General features: G+C 31.3%; 1 protein-coding gene across 5 annotated transcripts in view; it reads left to right on the forward strand.

Annotated features, from left to right (window-relative positions):
• Positions 1–21,754, forward strand: part of LOC134725567 (inositol 1,4,5-trisphosphate receptor type 1-like) — a 248,363-nt gene that overhangs the window by 82,039 nt on the left and 144,570 nt on the right. For all 5 annotated transcript variants that reach the window (XM_063589500.1, XM_063589516.1, XM_063589525.1 and 2 more), the window contains 8 exons: positions 849–1,006; positions 3,703–3,802; positions 7,309–7,469; positions 12,734–12,887; positions 13,834–13,986; positions 15,226–15,398; positions 18,725–18,844; positions 19,931–20,164. In XM_063589500.1, coding sequence (XP_063445570.1) covers positions 849–1,006; positions 3,703–3,802; positions 7,309–7,469; positions 12,734–12,887; positions 13,834–13,986; positions 15,226–15,398; positions 18,725–18,844; positions 19,931–20,164 — 1,253 coding nt within the window. The remainder of the gene's footprint in view (positions 1–848; positions 1,007–3,702; positions 3,803–7,308; positions 7,470–12,733; positions 12,888–13,833; positions 13,987–15,225; positions 15,399–18,724; positions 18,845–19,930; positions 20,165–21,754) is intronic.

Consider the following 21,754-nt stretch of genomic DNA (forward strand, 5'->3'; position numbering starts at 1 on the left):
CTGCGATATCACGGGTGTGTTCTAGTATTAATGATAAACAATAATATATTGTGTGTGTCGTTAACATTATTACTACCTTAATTAGATTAGTTAATATTTCACCTTAGTCATTACCTGTTTGTTTAAAACATTTCTCGAAAAACTTTTGCCACAATAACCATTAGGTTGCAGGTACAGTTCAGGTTATAGTTCTTGAAGTTTAACATTATGTAAATTAGGGGAAATGGAATACACGTGCTATAAAATTAAGAAAATGTGGTATGATTGCCAATTAGACAACTTTCCACCAACAAAATACAGAAAACCCAGTTTGCTGTCAATTTGACAGCTCATTCCTTGTTGGCTATTACTTTTAAAACATTAATCAATAGATTGAAACTAAACAATGAATATTATCAGGAAGGCAAGATTTAATTGAAAAAAAATAAATTGTGCAAATTGTCAATTGAACTCCTTATTTTTGTCTTTTTAAAAGACATCCATTTTTAGCTTATAAGGCCAAGTGAGCTATTCTCATTACTTGATATTCGTCGCTGCTATCCCTGAACGTTTACCAACAGATCCTTATTTTGACCCTTTGTTGTGTTTTGGGCAAAAACTATAGAAGATTTCAAAATGATAATAAGCAACAAAAAAGAGTTTTTAGTCATGAATTAAATTCTAGTCTTCAATGCTTGAGAGTATCAATTGTTATAGATGCACATAGACCTAGGCTAGTGACTCAGGCTATCAAGTACCACTTGTTCTTTATTATTCATGTAACATCATTCGAGAATTTACCAAAATAATTACTCATTTTATTTCTATTATGCATTATATAGGATAAAAATGATTCTTATTATTTATAGATTGATAAAGACCCAGCAAAGGATAGTATGCGAGACAAATTACGAGGATCTCCAACAAATCCTGTATACTGTTTAGTATCAGTGCCACATGGACATGATGTGGCAACAATCTTTGAATTAGATCCAACATCTATGACCAAAGATTCTCATGTTCCGAGGTTAGAATATTGAAATTTATAATGTTTTATAGATCAACAATAATATAAGATACAATATGTTTAATATAATTGTCACACTAAAAAAAATGACAGCATCCAGTTGGACATGGCTAAAAATAGAACATAAGGGTAAAATGTAGATTTTGGGTTATATCTCTGAAACCAAAGCATTGAGAGCAATCTGACAATGGGTAAAATTGTTTATCAAGCCCTGAATTTTTCAGATGAATCGGAGAAACCTTTGTGTTGGGTTGCTCCCCCTAAATTGGAAATTTTAAGGAAATTTTGCTGTTCTCAGTTATTATCTTGAATATTTTTAAAGATAGAGATAAACTGTAAACAGCTATAATGTTCAGCAAAGTAAGATTTACAAATAAGTCAATATGACCAAAATGGTCAGTTGACCCCTTAAGGAGTTATTGCCCTTTATAGTCAAATTTTAACCATTTTTCATAAATCTTAGTAATCTTTTACAAAAATCTTCTCCTATGAAACTACTTGGCCAAATTAAACCAAACTTGGCCACAATCATTATTAGGGTATCTTGTTTAAAAAATGTGTCCGGTGACCCGGCCAGCCAACCAAGATGGCCGCCATGGCTAAAAATAGAACATAGGGGTAAAATGCAGTTTTTGGCTTATATCTCAAAAACCAAAGCATTTAGAGCAAATCTGACGTGGGTAGAAAGTGTTTATCAGGTCATCCAACTGCCCTAAAATATTCAGATGAATCGGGCAACCCGGCCGCTGTTAGGTTGCTGCCCCTGAATGGGTAATTTTAAGGAAATTTTGCCGTTTTTGGTTATTATCTTAAATATTATTATAGATAGAGATAAACTGTAAACAGCAATAATGTACAGCAAAGTAAGACTTAAAAATAAGTCAACATGACCAAAATGACCAATTGACCCCCAAAGGAGTTATTGCCCTTTATAGTCAATTTTTAACAATTTTCATAAAATTTGTAAATTTTACTAACATTTTCAACTGTAACTACTGGACCAAGTTCATTATAGATAGAGATTATTGTAAGCAGCAAGAATGTTCAGTAAAGTAAGATCTACAAACACATCACCTTCACCAAAACACAATTTTGTCTTGAATCCATCTGTGTCCTTTGTTTAATATTCACATAGACCAAGTTGAGCGACACAGGCTCTTTAGAGCCTAAGAGCCTCTAGTTTCCTTTCTTATATATGATCAATTATATTTGACACCTATCCCCATGTTCACCTGCCCCCACCCCACCCCCCACATACACCAAAAAAAAAGACATTTGGAATATAAGTAAGAAAATCAAAGTACTGAAGTACTGAACATTGGATGACCGCAAGTTCTTGTGGCTGGTTAAAAAGCACATGTCACAGAAAAAGATCACATCTCTATACCTGAAACTGAGGTTGATGTAAAGAGACATATTTTTTTCTGAGACAATTTTGTGTGTGGATGATGAATGACAGGAAATTCAACCGCACTGTAATAACTATTATATTGTAGTGATACAAATCAGTATACCTGGGACTATTATACTAATAGAATAATAGTCCTAGAGTATACACTGGTTTGTTGTTATTTATTATATTAATATAACAGTTGCATGTATATGTAATTATCATCCATTTGTATATCATTCTATTCTACCATTCTAACAATAGTGCAGTGCAAGTGCATGGTGGACACTCTTCTGTAAAAAATCAATTTTTCTAAAAGATTGGATATGAGAAGCCATTCATATTTTCCCACAAAAACAATAACAGAGTTACCGGTCTTTGACGGGAGTGTCACAAAACGTTTTTGAGATATTCTTCCGCAAGCTTTAACACAACTTTCGGTACGTGTGCATAGATATTATCAATGATTTTTTACTTTTATATATATATCTAGCGACAAAACATTTAATAAAAATATTTTTAGGTGTATCCATTGAAAAAAATGAATTTAAAACACGGGATAAGTTATGTTATTTTGCACTAGATAATGTCCGTGGATCTCTAATTTCTATAGATTAGTTGAAAACCCCAAACTAATTTGCATAATGGAAATTTAGGCGATATCAACATATCGGAATGACCTCACGGTCATCTCGATGTAAAAAATATTTCGAAACGTTATTGAAGGACTACATATGCATATTGTGCAACTGATGTCCTCATAGTTTTGCTTCATATCCACAAATTCCAAAATGTGACAAATCTTAAATGATTTTAATCTTTGCTTTACAAGAAAATCAACGGCTGTGTCTCATTGTATATTTTGCAAATACACGTATAGTGTTTACATATTTAAACCAGATCAATAACCATAACTGGACACTTCTTTGATGAGTTTATCTCAAAACACCTGTCTATAGTATAGATGGACTGATCTATGATGACCGAACTGGTTAAACTCCGCCCAGTCAAGTGAAATAAATGAATTAATATCTAAGGTTCATTAAGCATGTTTCTTTTTGGTTGAGAGAAAGAGAATGCATGATATCAGAAGCCTACGTCATTGACACTGCATAGGTAAAATAATATCTGTCCTTCAAACTTGAGAGGATGTGTCTCAGCTAAATCTTATTTCAGGGCTGTCACCTTTCAATGAGATTGTAGATGAAAAAAAAAAACTCATTTGAAAAACCATCGATAATCTATAAATATTGGTTGTAGGGTAAATGAAGACTGTAGTCATTAACATGTGTATATTTTTTTACAGAAGTTCTTATGTTCGACTCCACCACCTATGTACCAATACATGGATTCACAGTAGCAACATATTTGTGGACAAAGAGGAAGATAAACCAATTAGAAAGAAGGTTTAATTTTTAAGACCTCAATCTTAAAACTTTTTTTTTTAAAAACATTTATTTTAGTTCTTGCAAGTCTTATTTCCATGGATTATTTGACCCGGTCCCCTTTGTCATGGTGCATTAACTTTGAAACTTTTGCATTGTTAACATGTCAGTTTAAGGGAAACCAATTCCTGTGGATTCATTATTATTCGTTGGATACCAATTTTCATGGATTTCATTGGTATAGGTGAACCACAATATTAAATATTCAACGAATGACAAATTTTCTACAGGAATGTATGCAGACTTCTGCAAAACGACGAAATTAAATATCAATGAATATATATATTCTTAATCCACGAAAATTGGTACCCACGAAAATAAATAAATCCACAGAATGATAAGTCAATGATATTTGGTAGGTATTTTTACAAGCATAAGAGATTTAATTTTCTTAGAATTTGTATGGCGTTGTCTCCTTGGTTAAAGTTGATATGTTGATGATGAGGTGATTTTTAAAAACAATTGCTACCCATGAAGGTCTTCCACAGTCGGTTGATATGTTAAGTTTGTGATATGGACAGTTTAATAAAACAACACACAACATATCTCACTTATACTTGGTATGCAGTAAGTTGTAGTGGCTTTGCTTTTATCTCAGATTATTTTGCATGACACTACTGTCTTTTGGTATGTATAGGGCGCACCCTCTTTATGGTCCAAGAAACAAGAGAAAAAAAGTTTATTGGTCGTATAATACTCCTAGACATTTTGGGAAATCAATCAAATGTTACAGCTCCACAATTGGCAAACAGGAAGTTTTTTAAATGGACACCAATGTCCGAGAATTCCGTACAGAAAACGTAATTATTATGAAATTGCAAATATTCTAACAAATGAATAAGAATTTTATTAGATTGAGATAAATCTTCATTAAAGTTTGTTTTTTTATTAAATCAAATTTAATAAATTGTTTGAGTATCAAGATCAATATTAAATATCCAAATTAATGTTCTGATTCAAACAATAACATAATTACTAATCAGTCTTATAATTATAATTAATGTCATTAGTGCTGTAATAAATTGCTAGAATCACATTACTTATTTTCATTTTTTGTTTGATGATTCAAGCTGTTAATCCGGTTTATCACACCTCAATCAACATGTCTAATTGATGTCAAAACAAATCAGTGACAGGTTGACCTTGTTCCTAATTAAATTCGTTCAGGTTTCAATTATAGGATTTTCATGTTTTCAATCATAATTTCTTGAACGGTTTTAAACAGTTGTTTAAAAGTATAAAAGTTACAAAGTAAAAACGTATTTATAAAAATAAACTTCTCATAGAGTAAATTATCACTTTAAAATATTAAGTCACATGACTGACCCACATGACTAGTGATCACCTGACAGAAAAATAGCGGTTTATCTTTGAAAACGAGTGTGGTTTATTCAATTTTCATTCACTTTTCTTCTACTCTTTATGATGAACACACACAGTAAGTTATGATAACAAGGAACACAGAAGCTTATTTAACCAACACCAATAGCTTTATTGTGTCTTTATTAAGACATGGCAAATTTCTCTCATCGCTCCCGTTTTCTGTTATGTCGCGTGGGAGATCTAACGAAATCGCTTTGAGGTCACATGTGAGTGACCTCGTAGATGTGTCTTTTCCGACCAATGAAAATGAGTCTTCGACGATCTTGAAAGTTTATTGTGAGGTAAAGGGATGTAACTCATTTTATTTACGAAAAAATCGTCAATCCAAATAATTCATAAACTTTTTTGATTGGCTTATTAATAGGTCGTCAATTCATTTGCATATCATTATATATTCATAACTTACAGTTCACTCACATGTGACCTCAAAGCGGGTTTCGTTAGATCTCCCACGCGACATATCAGAAAACGGGAGCGATGAGAGATCGGTTTTTAATTAGATTGGGTTTTAGCAAAAATATTCAGTACTTTTCACTTCACCTGGAAATTTCTTTGTTAGAGTTTGGACCTGAAAAAAGACTAAGAAAATATTTGTAGGCATGTATAACACGCATCCCTCTTACAATAAACATGACCCAAGGTATAAATGTGCACGATATACGTATATGCATCAGTCATGGTGCATTGACTAAAAGTTTTGCATAGTTTACAAGTTTAATGTTGCCATTTTAAATTCAACATAAAAACAGTCTAATTCCTATGAAATGCCCCAAAAAGAGTGTTTTTTTGTGTATTGAAGCTTTGGAACAGTATAAGTAACAATTTCAGTGTCTTAATACCTGACTCTTTACAATGCCAGTGCATAGTCCTTGCATATTCATTGTTTTTGGATGATGCATCAAATATCCTATCATGGACACTAACACATTCATACAGACGCAAAATTACTTTTATTGATATACATTGATATGTATGTTTCTTTGTCCCACTAAATTTCATATTTTGAACCCTCAGTTTTACAAATTACACACCTTACATGGCACTCATTTTTGTAATCTTTCAGTAAATTTGGTTCAGGGATCACCTGTTGGCAGTGCAAAGTTTCTGCTTGTGGTGTTTGTCAAGCTTTCTTAACTACTATTTACAGAATATTTAAAAAAAAAAATCTAATATGTGGTCCAAATAAAAACTGTGTTTTGTAGAAAGGATTTGTAAAGAAAAGAATTTTGCAGCAGAAAATGTATATGAAAATATATATTTACTGTGCGTATTTGGTGTGTGTTTGTTTTTTCTACAGTGGCTAGAGGTATAGGGGGAGGGTTGAGATCTCACAAAACATGTTTAACTCTGCCACATTTTTGGACCTGTCCAAAGTAAAGAGCCTCTGGTCTTTTAGTTCATTTATATATTTTGGAGTTTAGTATGATGTCTATTATCACTGAAGTAGTACACATTTTTGTTTAGAACCAGCTGAAGCATGCCTCTAAGTGTGGAATTTTCTTGCTGTTTTGAAGACCCAGTGGTGGCCTTTGGCTTTTTTTCAGCTGTTTGGTTGGGTTGTTGTCTCTTTTAATTATTCCCTTTTTCCATTCTCAATTTTATGAAGATTTATTTACCAAAAGAAGAGTGTAAATTTTTTAGAATTGAAATAGGATAAGAAAATAGTTTCATTATCATTATTATGTCTAATGAATATGTCTATTAATAGCTGCATTTAAATTTTCTTTTGAAAAATAAATTACATATATACTAGAAAATACTAGACATGTTAATTATGTTTTGTAAGTCAATGTTTTAGTCATATATAATGGCTTTCTTCATGCACATTTCTTTATTAGCAGTCAATATATTACCATCTTTGAAATAGAAAATAATAAAAAAAATGATTAAAAGTTGTATTTGGATATAGGTATTTTAATAAAAATTTAACACCTTTCTTATTAGAAAATTTCAGGAATGACCCTGAAGCTTCTAATAAAATCTTTAAAGTTTGGCTTATTTTTTAAAATTATTTTATGATAACTATTTGCATTTCCACAAGTAAATTGAGATAAATACTTAATATCTGATATAAATATATTTAGGTTGGTTGTGCACAGATAAAAGATGACAGAGAAGCTTTTGCCATTGTACCAGTATCTCCACAGGAAGTTAGAGATTTAGACTTTGCAAATGATGCCAGTAAAGTGTTGGCTGAAATAGCTCAGAAATTAGAGAAGGAATCAATCACTCAAAATGAGAGAAGGTAGAGATATTATATTTATTAGAGTTCAAGGATATCGTTTTTGAGCAAAACAAAATATATCTTCTTTTTTATACCCCCGCTTTAAAAAAGGGGGGGTTTACTGTTTTACCTCTGTCCGTCCGTCCTACGGTCTGTCAGTCAGTCCGTCCCATGAATATTTTTCATCGCATTTTTCTCAGGAACTACAATACAAGGATTTCTGAAATTTGGTTTCAGGGTTTATTTAAGTCAGCTATACCGTGTGATGCGTTTTCAGATTGATCACTTGACAACTTCCTGTTTACCGAACACTTGTATGATTTTACACATGATAGCCAAGTTGAAAATTTTCATCACATTTTTCTCAGGAACTATAAAACAAGGATTTCTGAAATTTGGTTTCAGGATTTATATAAGTCAGCTATACCGTGTGATGCGTTTTCAGATTCATCACTTGACAACTACCTGTTTACCGAACACTTGCATATTTTTACACTATTAATATTATCCACTTGCGGCGGGGGTATCATCAGTGAGCAGTAGCTCGCAGTTTCACTTGTTTTATATAGAAAAGTGCATTAAGATTTAACAATGTTTGACCAAAATAAATCCCAAATTATTTTTATTTTTCAATGATATGTAAACAGGAAAAAGGTTGGCTCACTCACTTTTTGGGACTTTGATGTTTGCAGATTCATACCCTCCTCATTCTTAATCCTTATACAATAAATAGAGAATATCATATGGCTTTTTCAATATCGCATCCGTATCAACCTGAGACACCAATATAATCCAAAGAGCTCTGCTCGAGGGATTATATTGGTTGAGGGTTGACACGGTGTGTGATATCGAAAAAGCCATATCATATACACTTTATTATATACATATACCTCAAGAAGATGTTTTTTATGTGACATGACGTCATACAGATAAGGAGGTTTGAAATCACGTGATACAGATTATAGGTTTGACATGATGTCATACAGATTAGGGATTTGAAAACCTTTGCAACAGTGACTGCAATCGATGACGTGACGTCATACAGATTAAAGGTGCGATAAAGCTTTTGTAACCGTGCTGATATCGATATCATCACGGGTGGCTGATACAGCAAGCTTGCCAATGATTGTATTTCACATACAACTTATCTGTATTTACTACTAAGTATATAATAATTGGTAATACAATTTCAATACCATAAAACTATACAGATTGCTTCATACACAAAATAAAGAAATTAAAATATCTTCCATTGTCAGAGACCCTTATTAAAAGGCAACACTCAGATTAAAGATGTTTACACTATATAAAGTGAAACATACACATGTTTTATAATTCAGATTACATTATTTTCCAAGCGAGAATGTTATGTTGACATATACAGAATTTTATAACCCAGCCAAAAGAAATCAGGATGCATATAGTTTAACCCCCATCTCAAGGTCTCTTCTAGTTTCTATATTATGCATGTGTTTATTCTTGTCTGACATTCCTAAAGCTCAGGGTAAAATCTTTGAATATAAAAGCCCAACCCATGGTTAAATGAAAACAAATCTACGGCTGCCATGAATTATTTCTTAATTATTATATGACTTTTTTAATATCAAATCCATATCAAGCTGAGAGCTCTTTTCGAATTATAATATCGGTTTAGGGCTGATACATCATGTGGTATCATGGACAGTCGATAAATAGAGATTGCCACTAATTATATTGTTTATAAAATGTATGTATTTAGCGTTGTTCCAGAAAATCATGAACTTCCCAATGGAAGGGTCCTTTTTTTCCAACCAAATAATACACCATTAAAATTGATTAATTTTGAAAAAAAATACTTTCAGAATTTGAATAATGTAAAGACCAACAACCCATGAAATAATAAAAAAAAAAAGATTACCGAGGCCCTAGATTTATCGTCCTGCCAAAAAGTCATATAGGATAATATCAACAAATGTTCACTTCTTTGCATTTATTTACACAGAAGACAGTTATTTAGCTGAAACTTGAATGTAGGACTTCAAACCAAATAGACCCTGATCCTTTATTGATTTATATATAAGGTTATGGACACTCAATAGCAATACAAGAAATTTACTTAAAATCAAACAATTTCCTGCAAATTGTTGCGTCACATTTAAAAAATTTGATGTCAGAAGGTTAATTTGAGAAAATTCAGCTAAATACCTAAAAGTGTAAATAAGTCTTTAACTGGGCTGTGGATGCTTAAAGAGTTTGAGGAAGAAATATTTGAGTGTAAGCTATCTATTGAGTGATCGACATGATTTGCTGATTACTGCCATGTCCAATTAGGCAAAGGAACATGGGACAGCAACCCTTAGCATACTTTCTGACATTCAAGTCATCTTAAGTGCACTGTTCAGATTATATAGTACCTTGAAAAAGAATCAAAACAACCTATTATTTCTATATAGTTTAATAAGTTATGTTACTAAAAATTATTATACATGTTAATCAAGGAGTAAAAACTAATTTATTGTGAAGCAAGCTGCTCATAAACCTAATTAAACAAGAAAAAAACACTTTTATTTTTATTGTTGCCGTTGTGTCAAACAATTCCAAAACTCATGTAAAATAGATATAAATAAAAATGTTGGTCTAAATGATTATAAGCAATACAGGAGCTTAACAATACTGATATGAAGTGAGTATTGTCTTTTACAAACCTTATTTTTAACTCTTATTAATTTGGCAAAACATGTTTTGAAATGAACAACAATACCTCTCATAATAGAATAAATCATAACTGTTGTGGCCTCTGACACAACTAATTGAAGTGCTACTTCTAACTTTGTAATGTTTTCTACACTATACAATATTTGGTTTTAAATCAGGGGCATCAGCTATAATTTGTGGTCCTTTCATAACTGTTTATCCATTTGAATATCATCTACATGTACTAACCAAACGATATGTCAGCAATAGTTTTTCATCTAGATTCTTTTGAGACTCCCAATTATATAATGTGTTACATGTTGTCGTCCTATTATTCATACATTTTCAAAATATGTATTCCCTCTTTTCCTTCAAACAAAGAAGAGTAGATGTTGTTATAAGGTAATTTGTTGTTTTAGTAACTATTTAGATAAAATTGATATACAAATTATAACAGTTATTTACGTGCATAAACACTTTAGCAAGGATTTGAGGAGGGCAGGGTGCTCATCTCAAAAAGTTCTTTGCGTGTGTAAAATGAATAGGAAAAATGGCACTTACCTGTTTAGAGAAAATTTGAAAGAATATTTTAGCCAAATAATATTGATTCCTCATGTTTCTTTTTAAATGGCCATAAGTTGTTGTGTCTTTGATACATTCCCTGTTTCCCTTCTCTATTTTATAAGTATACATGTATGATAAATTGAACTGATAAATGATTTATTTAACTCTTTTATCAGTGTCTAAACAAGGGAAAAACTTTCTTAATATATATTATCATCAATGTGTTCTTTGCCCTTAGTTCATCTTTTGCATAATCGTAACTGTTTCTATACAAATTGAAGAAAACAAATATTTAGGGGTTTATATGAGATGCATTGAGCAATTGTGTACTGTATGCATTTAGTATTCTAGAAAGTAGAAGATTAGTTGGCACAGTGTAGTAGAAGTGTTGAACAACTGCTTAAAAATGTATTTCATTTCTTTCTTTTTTTTAAAAGCTATAGTCAAGTTTATTCTCTTCTTTTTTGGTTATATTACTTTCATAAGCTTAAAAAGGTGGGAAATATTTTTCTTCATTAAAAATCAGAAGATGTGGTATGAGTGCCAATGAGTAAACTCTCTATCCAAGTCACACTGAATTATTACTGGTATTGTAGGAATAAGAAAAAAATATATTCTATGTATCCTTGTTTGATGTACCTAATAATAAACCTGGTTCTTTTTTGAGTTACACATGTCAAAATCTATTTGGATGCCTATTTCATTTCTTTTTCATTAGTTTGAAAGTATTTAAATTATCTAAGATATCTAAATATAACTTTCAATGTATTAGTTTTTTTATGTGCCATCAAATTTAAACTATGTAAGTTAAGAAACATTCTTTAATGTCATTAATATTTAAATTGTTTTGGGAAAAAGGTGGTTTAAAAAAACTGTTTGAAGGAATAAACTACATTGCATATTTATGTCTTAGTGCATGAAAACTATAGATTTATGTGTAAATAATTATCAATTATATTTGTAATGAATATGTGTCATTTATTTTGAGAAACAACTTAACAATGAAGAACAAAAGTTATGATTTGTTTGTCCTGTTTATTTATATTTGTAATACTAACACGAAAATGTCTTTTGAAAATATTGGAAAAATAAGGAAACATGGTAAAGATAGAGACAGATAAAAAAAAAAATGACAGCAGATGTACAATGCTGTTAGATACTATATCTTTTAAAAAATATACTATATCTTTTAAAAAGACACTTAAGATTATCTGTAAGTTTAGAGAAATCCATTCAGTGGTTTGACAAACAAATGTACAGATGAATGTTCGTAATGATCAGTTTAAAGCATTGCTTTGCTTACTAGCAGGCCTTGCTATAAACAGATAAATACAATATTAATAGGTACAATCAGTACCAACTTCTTTTTAGGACACACACACACACAAAAATCAAGCAGAAACAAAGATAACTAGAACTGCCATTGCGAGCAATAGCAGATGTCACCCTGGTCAGCAACATTGCCACTAAGTGGCAGCCATTTCGAAAAATTTCAACACTGAATTAACATATTAACTCACAATACATCATTCTGCTAAGTTTCAGAAAGTATTAAGCATTTTACAAATTTTCATGTTTGTACTGTTTCTATGGCAACGGCCGCCATTTTCAAAATTCCAAAGATGGATTGCAAGTCTTCGCATGCCAAGTAACATTTCCATGAAGTTTCATTCATTTTGAAAGACTTCCCGATTTATCACATTATTTCTGTTTCCATGACAACGTCAGCCATGTTGGAAATGCCCTGGATGCACATCTGGACATGGTGTTTAACATTATGGTGAAGTTCCATCACCATTGGTCCAAGCAATTCCGAAAAATAGTCTGGACAAAAAAGTGTGGAATAATAATAATAAGGAAAAGAAAAAGAATCGTACAATAACAATATGTCACCCGACATCCGTCAGGGTGACATAAAAACTCTAATTAGGTTCCTGACTTAAAATTGGAATATAAACATGTGGTTAAGTGAAAGTATTTTCATGAATACTCCACCTTCTGTCGACAAAGTTATGTTTATTTGAATATTGTTTATGATTTCTTTATAGAGTATTAACACAGTTATTGTCAGATTTGATTTACTTTGTGACAATGCAAGAATCTCACAATACTGGTGGTGATCCATTAAAAGTAGAAATGTTGAAATCTAAAGAATGTAGAGAAAGACAAAAATTACTGCGAGAACAGAATATCCTTAAACAGGTAAAATTCAATTTTAAAGTAGATTGAAAAGTATTATGATTATTATTTCACCTTCCTAGCTTCAGCATATTAAGGGAGTTGTCCTTACAGGATTAACATCATTTTGGAAAAAACAAGTAACAGAAAGACAATTATTAGCCCAAGTGCCAGATGTGACCAAGTGACTTCTGTCGCAGAAAGCTTGACATAGGGACAGTGAATTGTTGGCTGGAATTTGAAAATTAGAAAAAAAGTAAATTTCTTCTTAATTTGAACAAATTAAAGAATTTTCATCAGAAAAAAGTATGTGTACATCAGTTTTAAAATAAAAATTAGCCATTTAGTTATAAAAACATGTGCATCATTTATTTTTCAATTTGAAGTTTGATTTGACTTGTACAATTTAAATTATCTGCAGCCAATAATTCATCAACATGTTGTCGGCAGGCAGTTAGTTACCCATAGCATGACGTTTCTCTCAAAATTACCATGATGGCAATATGCAAGTGCGAAGGGGAAAACCAAATTGGCAGACAGTAAACAAATGTAAACATCACTCTGTCATTGAAATAAACTATCTTATTTTACATGTTATACACAAGCTTACCTGAATATCCATGCTTCTTTTTTTATTGTTTACAAAGACAAAAATCAGATAACTTGGTTCCCAAACACAACCATTTAATTAGCTGGCATATTTTCAAAACTCTGACCAAGTGAAATATTTTTTTGATGATTTCACGATATGGATTCATATAAAATAATAAAATCGTGCACAGAAGACTAAGCTTATGGTATATGCATGCAATGGCTAAAAAATGGATTCACATTTTTTTCACCAGTCACTTGTTTCATATGCTTTCAATAATTTCTGCATGAACACATGTTTTATGCAGTTTTCTATACGAATGGGAATTAAAGTATCAGGGGTTAAATTTGTTTCTTATGATGACAACACTTCTTTCAGGTTTTTCAGATTTTAAAAGCACCATTTAGTGGAAATGGACCAGTTATTGAAATGGAAGAATTAGCTAACCAAAGACATGCCCCCTTTAGACAGATCTGTAAACTTTGCTATCACATTCTAAGATTGTCACAGCAAGATTACAGAAAAAATCAGGTAGCTTTACCCTTATCTTATGTTTTACCAAGAGTTTCAAGTTATACAGGATTAATCCTTTTCACCAATGATTTTACTTAGGTTCAATAAAAAACAAAAGTAATTATGGTAGATTGGATGTCCTCCACCATCTTTGATTGTAAAATAACAGAACACAATCTCTTAAATAGAATATCTTTAATAGAATATCTTTGATAGAATATATATACACATTTGTAGAACAATGATTGAATCTTTTTCCACCTTGACACATAAGGAAGATAGCTCTGGTAACCTTATTTTATTAAAAAGTAAAAGAAAGGGAATTTACCAATTTCGTTTTGTAGCAAGAAAACAAGTCTTGGTGATTCCAATTTCTATTTTTATTTTCTGAAAGCTCATTATAAGAATTTTCTTCTCATATTTTATCTTAAAATTTTATTGTTAAGTGTTCTCTCTGTCAAACATTATTGGTTTATCATGAAAATCTGATAATTTTGCATAACCTGTAGCTTGGAAAAATGCTGTGATCCATACTTATCATTACATTTAAAAAAAAAAAAAGGCATCATTTAGACTAAATTTTGGCAAATATTAAAAAAAATCTATTGCCTTTTATTTAGACTCCTGGTCTACCACTCTGAAAACCACTGATTTGCCATGATATTTTATTATACATTTTTTAAACATTTTTCCATTCATTTGCCTCTTTGTCTCATTGTCTGTCCATTCATCTGTATCAGGTAAATGTTTTTGTGTAAGGTAGTTTACTATTAAGTTTTGGTTATATTTATTTGAAATTTGGTACACATGCTCACTGGGATGTTAACTATTTAAAATAAATGCAAATCAAATTTGTTTTGCCTGATGTTTAGGTTAATTGAACATGGAAACATGACAGTGCAGGCAGGGCAAGCTTTTGTCATGCAAGATTTTGTGAGGTATGAAAATGTTTTCCTGGATAGATTTTACAATGACCATATATTGTACAAAAATCTTTTTATATGAAAATTAAAAAAAATCACATAATTGAAAACCGACCAAAATTGATACGAAATAATTCAATACCTTTCGACCCTCTTAAAGGAAACATAAATTTTAAATATTATTAAAGCTTTGGATAAAAAAACAATTTTATACAAAAGTTATATATGGTCATTGCATCAATGTTTAAAATCTTAAAATAATTACTTGAGATGAAAATATTTATGATTATGATATAAATTTAGTCTTTTATGTTTAAATACTAATATTTTATAGGAGTATATAGCCAAGCACTTTGCGTTCATGCAAAAACAAATAGGGTATGATGTGTTAGCTGAGGAAACCATTACTGCATTACTAAACAACAACCGTAAACTACTAGAAGCTCACATTACAAAACAAGAAATAGAAACATTTGTCAGTCTTGTAAGAAGGAATAGAAAACCAAGGTAAACATATGCTGTTACTGAAATCAAAGATTTTTCTTTATTGATATATATTACCATGACATTTGTATAAAATGTTGTTACAGTACTATGTTTAGAAATTTTAGATCATGTTTTCAAAAACTGTTTGTAGGGTCTATTGGTATGACCTGCAAAATCAAGGCTGTTTTTGAAAAGTCTGCTGTAAAACAAAAATAAAATTTCTTTTCAGTATGTTATTGCCATGATACAAATGTAAAAGCCAAAAGTAAATCTGCTGATGTTCCACACTTCAAGCCATGCACTGTCAGATAACAGAACTATCATATATGTAATAATGTCAGCTCACAGAATCAATTTCAAAAATTTCAATCTCTTGCACGTTAAAGACACCCTTGTAGATTTCGAAAAAGAGTAGGCTAATGCCGCTACAAGGCAGCACTCGCACCCGCAAAGTGGAAAGGGATTAATATAAGTTGCAAAACTTGTTTCCCAATCCACTATAAATAAATATGTTTAAATTAATTTCAAAAGAAGGAAAGAAGAATGTTCCTGTTGTTGTCATCAGCTGGGTTGCCACAAATATTCACTCTGTGGTTAAAGTTTTTAAAATTTTTAATAACTTTCTTAAATTTTCCTGAATTTGTACCAAACTTGGACAATTGCTTGAATATGATCATAAGATAGCATCTTATAGTAAATTTTGAAAAACAATAAATCTTGTTTATCTGTATACTTATACATGGACTTAGTTTTGCTGCCCATTAACATTACATTCTTCCTGTGGTTAAAGTTTTTAAAATTTTATTAAATTTCTTAAAATATCAAGGATTTCTACCAAACATGGACAGAAGCTTGTTCATGATCATAAGATAGTAACAAGAAGTAAAATTTGTAAAAAACCCTGTTTATCTGTATTTTACATATAAATGAACTTAGTTTTTTTCCAGTTAACATTAAATTACATACACCATGTGGTTTAAATTTGAAAAAATAAATAACTTTCTTAAACTATCCCGGATTTGAACCAAACTTGCACATAATTCTTATTTTATAAGATCAAAAGCTAGTATCTAGAAGGAAATTTGTAAAAAATAATTTCATGTTTTTTTCTGTATATGACTTATAAATGGACTTAGTTTTTCTTCCAGTTAACATTACATACAGTCTAAAGTTAAAGTTTTTATAACATTTATTAGATTCATAAACCATCCTGGATTTTTACAAAACTTGGACAGCTTCTAACAATCAAAAGAGAAGTATCTAGAGGAAAATTTTTAAATAATTGTTTCCCCATTTTTAGCTCACCTGGCCCAAAGGGCCAAGTGAGCTTTTCTCATCACTTGCCGTCTGGCGTCCGGCGTCCGTCGTCCGTCGTCGTCCGGCGTTAGCTTTTACAAAAATCTTCTCCTCTGAAACTACTGGGCCAAATCAAACCAAACTTGGCCACAATCATCATTGGGGTATCTAGTTTAAAAAATGTGTGGCGTGACCCGGTCATCCAACCAAGATGGCGGCCACGGCTAAAAATAGAACATAGGGGTAAAATGCAGTTTTTGGCTTATAACTCAAAAACCAAAGCATCTAGAGGAAATCTGACATGGGGTAAAAATGTTTATCAGGTCAAGATCTATCTGCCCTGAAATTTTCAGATGAATCGGTTAACCTGTTGTTGGGTTGCTGCCCCTGAATTGGTAATTTTGAGGAAATTTTGCTGTTTTTGGTTATTATCTTGAATATTATTATAGAAAGAGATAAACTGTAAACAGTAATAATGTTCAGCAAAGTTAGATTTACAAATAAGTCAACATGACCGAAATGGTCAGTTGACCCCTTTAGGAGTTATTGGCCTTTATAGTCAATTTTTAACCATTTTTCATAAATCTAAGTAATCTTTTACAAAAATCTTCTCCTCTGAAATTACTGAGCCAAATTAATCCAAACTTGGCCACAATCATCTTTGGGGTATCTAGTTTAAAAAATGTGTGACGTGACCTGGTCAACCAACCAAGATGGCCGCCACGGCTAAAAATAGAACATAGGGGTAAAATGCAGTTTTTGGCTTATAACTCAAAAACCAAAGCATTTTGAGGAAATTTGACATGGGATAAATATGTTTATCAGGTCAATATCTATCTGCCCTGAAATTTTCAGATGAATTGGACAATCGGTTGTTGGCTTGCTGCCCTCCAATTGGTAATTTTTAAAGAAATTTTGCCGTTTTTGGTTATTATCTTGAATACTATTATAGATAGAGATAAACTGTAAACAGCAATAATGTTCAGCAAAGTAAGATCTACAAATAAGTCAACATGACCTAACTGGTCAATTGACCCCTTAAGGAGTTATTGCCCTTTATAGTCAATTTTTAACAATTTTCATTAATTCGGTAAATTTATATAAATTTTTACCAAATATTTTTCTCTGTTACTAATGGGCAAGGTTCATTATAGATATAATTGTAAGAAGCAAGAACGTTCAGTAAAGTAAGAACTTCAAACACATCACCATCACCAAAATACAATTTTGTCATGAATCCATTTGTGTCCTTTGTTTAATATGCACATAGACCAAGGTGAGCGACACAGGCTCTTTAGAGCCTCTAGTTGTTGAGCCTGTGACTAACAGCAAAAGTAAACAAGACACTGGGTAGAACTCTTACAAATATTTATCATTCTGAATGGAAAACCTCCATTAATCTGCCTAACTATGTATAAAGGTAAAAGCTAAAAGTCCTAAAAATATTATAACGTTATATAAATTTTTCAGTATTTTCCATATTTACAGCACTATTTTATATTTAAAATACTTTGTACAATTCAAAAGAGAAAACTAATGTCTTAATTTATGTTCACAATCATAAAAGAAAAACAAATAAGTTACACAGCAACAAATGACAGTCACTGAATTACAGGCTGTTGACTTGCGACAGGCATATACATAATGTGGCGGGGTAAATTTGAAAATACCTTTGCTTAAAAGTATAATTGATTTCCTCTATTCGTCTGTTAGTCCTTAGAAAACTTGTTTGTCACATGATCCCAGGAACTACATATCACAGCTACATGTTAGTTGGAAGAAAGCTTCATGTAAGGATGCTATAAATGTATGATGGTCTTTTTCATTCATCAATCATTATCTTCCTATTTAATAAATACTTACAGCAGGGGTATTTATGGTGAAATAAAGCTTAGAATTCAACTAGTTTGTTGTAGTGATGATAGGTTGAATGTTATTTGATTCAATTGAAGTTAGCCTTATATACATTATTACTACAACTCTATTGATGATAAATATGATTTATTTGAAGGTTTCTTTGACACTAAAGATGTTAAATTGTTTTATTGCAGATTTTTGGATTACCTTTATGTGTTATGTGTATCAAATGGATCAGCCATACCTGCCACTCAAGATCTGATTTGCAATTGTTTGCTAAGTGATGAAAATCAAGATATTCTGATTGAAACAAGGTATTTTTTGTCAGTTATATTTTTAAATCGACTGCTTACAATGACAGGAGGATCATGTTTTTCATCTTGTCTTTTCAAGAATAACAAATGCAATCAATTTACTGGACAATTGGTTTATCTGATTAAGTAGCACTACGATAATTTTAAAATTCAACAAAATGAATTATTAATATTAATACACTTTTATATAGAAAAAAGAAAACAACTCAATTATAAATTTATGCACCCATAGTGCTTTTCTGGATATACCTGCATCAAGGAATGCTCAAAGCCAAATAGATGAAAGTCATGGGTGAATAAAACAGAAACAGTTTAAGAGCTATACAATGTAAGAAGACCTAAAACAAATAGCCAAATCCATCTACGGCAAACTTTGCCTTATGGAGTTAAAATCTTAGTTTCTTTTAAATTTTAAAATGTTTAAACACACAATTTTAGAAAGGTTTGTTAAAAATCAAGTCAGTTATAACTACTGAGCTGATGATACCCTCAGGGACTGATAGTCTACCAGGAGATCAAATCTATCAGAATTGAAAAATTGTCCAGTTAACCGGTTAACGTTAATTTTTGTATTCGATATTTGGTCGTTCTAAGCGGTTTAAATTTGAATGACAACACTAATTTATTGTTATATATTCACAAAAGATACTTTTTGGAAATGTTATATAAATTCACTCCATACACTAAGACTATTTTTTTCTTAATTTCATTTGGTACTGGAAACAGAACAGATTATCTTAAATCAAATTATATCCATGAAACACCAATATAACACACATTAGTTGCATTTCTTAATCATTCCTCTCTATCTGACCACTGAATATCTTAAGGGCCTTTGTGTTGTTGGGTTGCTTATTTATGGTTTTGCTGATGTCCGCATACAAGCCTATAGAAAATTTGTCATTCATGGAACATTGAATTTTGTGGTTTACTTGTACCCACGAAATTGGAATCCAAAGAATAACAATGAATCTACAGTACTTTGTAGAACCAAGGCTTATTGATATGATTTATACTATATTGAGTACTTAGTAGAACCAGGGCTTTTCATATGATCTCATCTATATGAGATGTGTTTGTATTCAGAATGGAGAAGACTCAGATGGAAGTAGAAATGGAGGTAGAGAATCCTGATGGTACAGCTGCATCAGAACCTATTGTTACAATAGAGGAAGTAGAGGAGGTGGTTCTTGTCTGGGAAGATGCTGATCATCATCAAAAACAAAAGAGCATTGAAGAGTTGGCAAAGTGCGTTACAGAACACCGTCATATGGCTGGTTTAGATTCACTAGAGGATGCTGGTATAATAGAATATTATAGGTGAGACAGGTCATGTATTTATAGTTAAGGTTAATCACTGCACTGTTTTTTAAGGTTGTTCACATATTGATCTACAATTTGTTTTAAATAAAACATAGTAAGTCAGCTAAATCAAGAAGAAAGGAGGGCAATCATTTCTTAAAAATTCTTATGTAAAAATAGATATGAGTGATGAACATTTTACTCTAATTCAAGATCAATTTTAATCATAAGAATTAAAGCTTGTGACTGTAGAATTGATAGAACTGTGCACATTAAAACATTTTCCCATCACTTTGGTGTCTGTCTTAACTTTTACAAAATTAAAATCTACCAAGCAAAGTATAACTAAAGTTGGCAACAATCATCAGTGAGTTATCCAGTCCTGTAAAATGTGTTTGATGACTCTGCCTGCCAAAAACATAGTTGATGCAACTAAAAATAAAGGTAAAATGCAAGATTTGTCTATTATCTTGAAAACCCCTATAGAGAAATTCTGACAGAGGCATAATGTTCAGACTGATGATATCCACCTAATGACTATATACAATAAATCTATCAGACACCTTCTTATAGAAGTTATTGCCTTTTAATGACAAATTTTACAAAATCTACAATTAAGTCTGCATGACTGTAATCACCAGCTAACACCTGAGTAAAGTTATTGTCCAGGAATGATCCCCATTTTTATGCCCCATTTATGGGCATTATGTTTTCTAGTCTGTGCGTCCGTTTGTTCGTCCATTCATCTGTCCGTCTGTCCCTCATCAGGTTAAAGTTTTTGGTCAAGGTAATTTTTGATGAAGCTGAAGTCCAATCAACTTGAACCTTAGTACACATGTTCCTTATGATATGATCTTTCTAATTTTAAAGCCAAATTAGACTTTTGACCCCAATTTCACGGTCCACTGAACATAGAAAATGAAAGTGTGAGTGTCAGGTTAAAGTTTTTGGTCAAGGTAGTTTTTGTTGAAGTCCAATCAATCTGAAACTTAGTACACATGTTCCCTATGGTATGATCTTTCTAATTTTAATGCCAAATTAGATTTTTTTATGCAATTTCACAGTCCATTGAACATGCAAAATGATAGTGCGAAAAGGGGCATCCATGTACTATGGACACATCCTTGTTTTCCTATAATCATGAAAACTTATTATATCAATAGATATTTTCTTTAGTTATGCCAACATGTCTGAAATGTTCAGATATCTCTTAATAGAGTTGTTCACCTTCAATAATATTTTTTACTAATAAGATGCAGGTGATCATACTAGATTATTATGTCTTCCTTTTAAAAAAGGTACATTATCTGTTCATCTGACACTATAAAAATGAGGAACTGGATTGATTGCAGATGAGACTAATATTCATCAAAGTCAAATTGATTTAGATTTAAAGGACTATAAGTCACCATGCATTCAGCCTTCAACAATAAGCAACACTGATACTGTATAATACGTGACAACATTGTAATGAAATGAAACTAGTAAACCAACAGCCTGATTTATGACAAAATGATAAATGAAATGTAATTTTATAATCAGAAGTCATAAACAATCTGGGAAAACCATGGCCTTGTTCAATGCCAAAATAGAATTTTCAACATAATG

This window comes from Mytilus trossulus, chromosome 1 (genome assembly GCF_036588685.1).
Source record: "Mytilus trossulus isolate FHL-02 chromosome 1, PNRI_Mtr1.1.1.hap1, whole genome shotgun sequence".
Taxonomy (NCBI): domain Eukaryota; kingdom Metazoa; phylum Mollusca; class Bivalvia; order Mytilida; family Mytilidae; genus Mytilus; species Mytilus trossulus.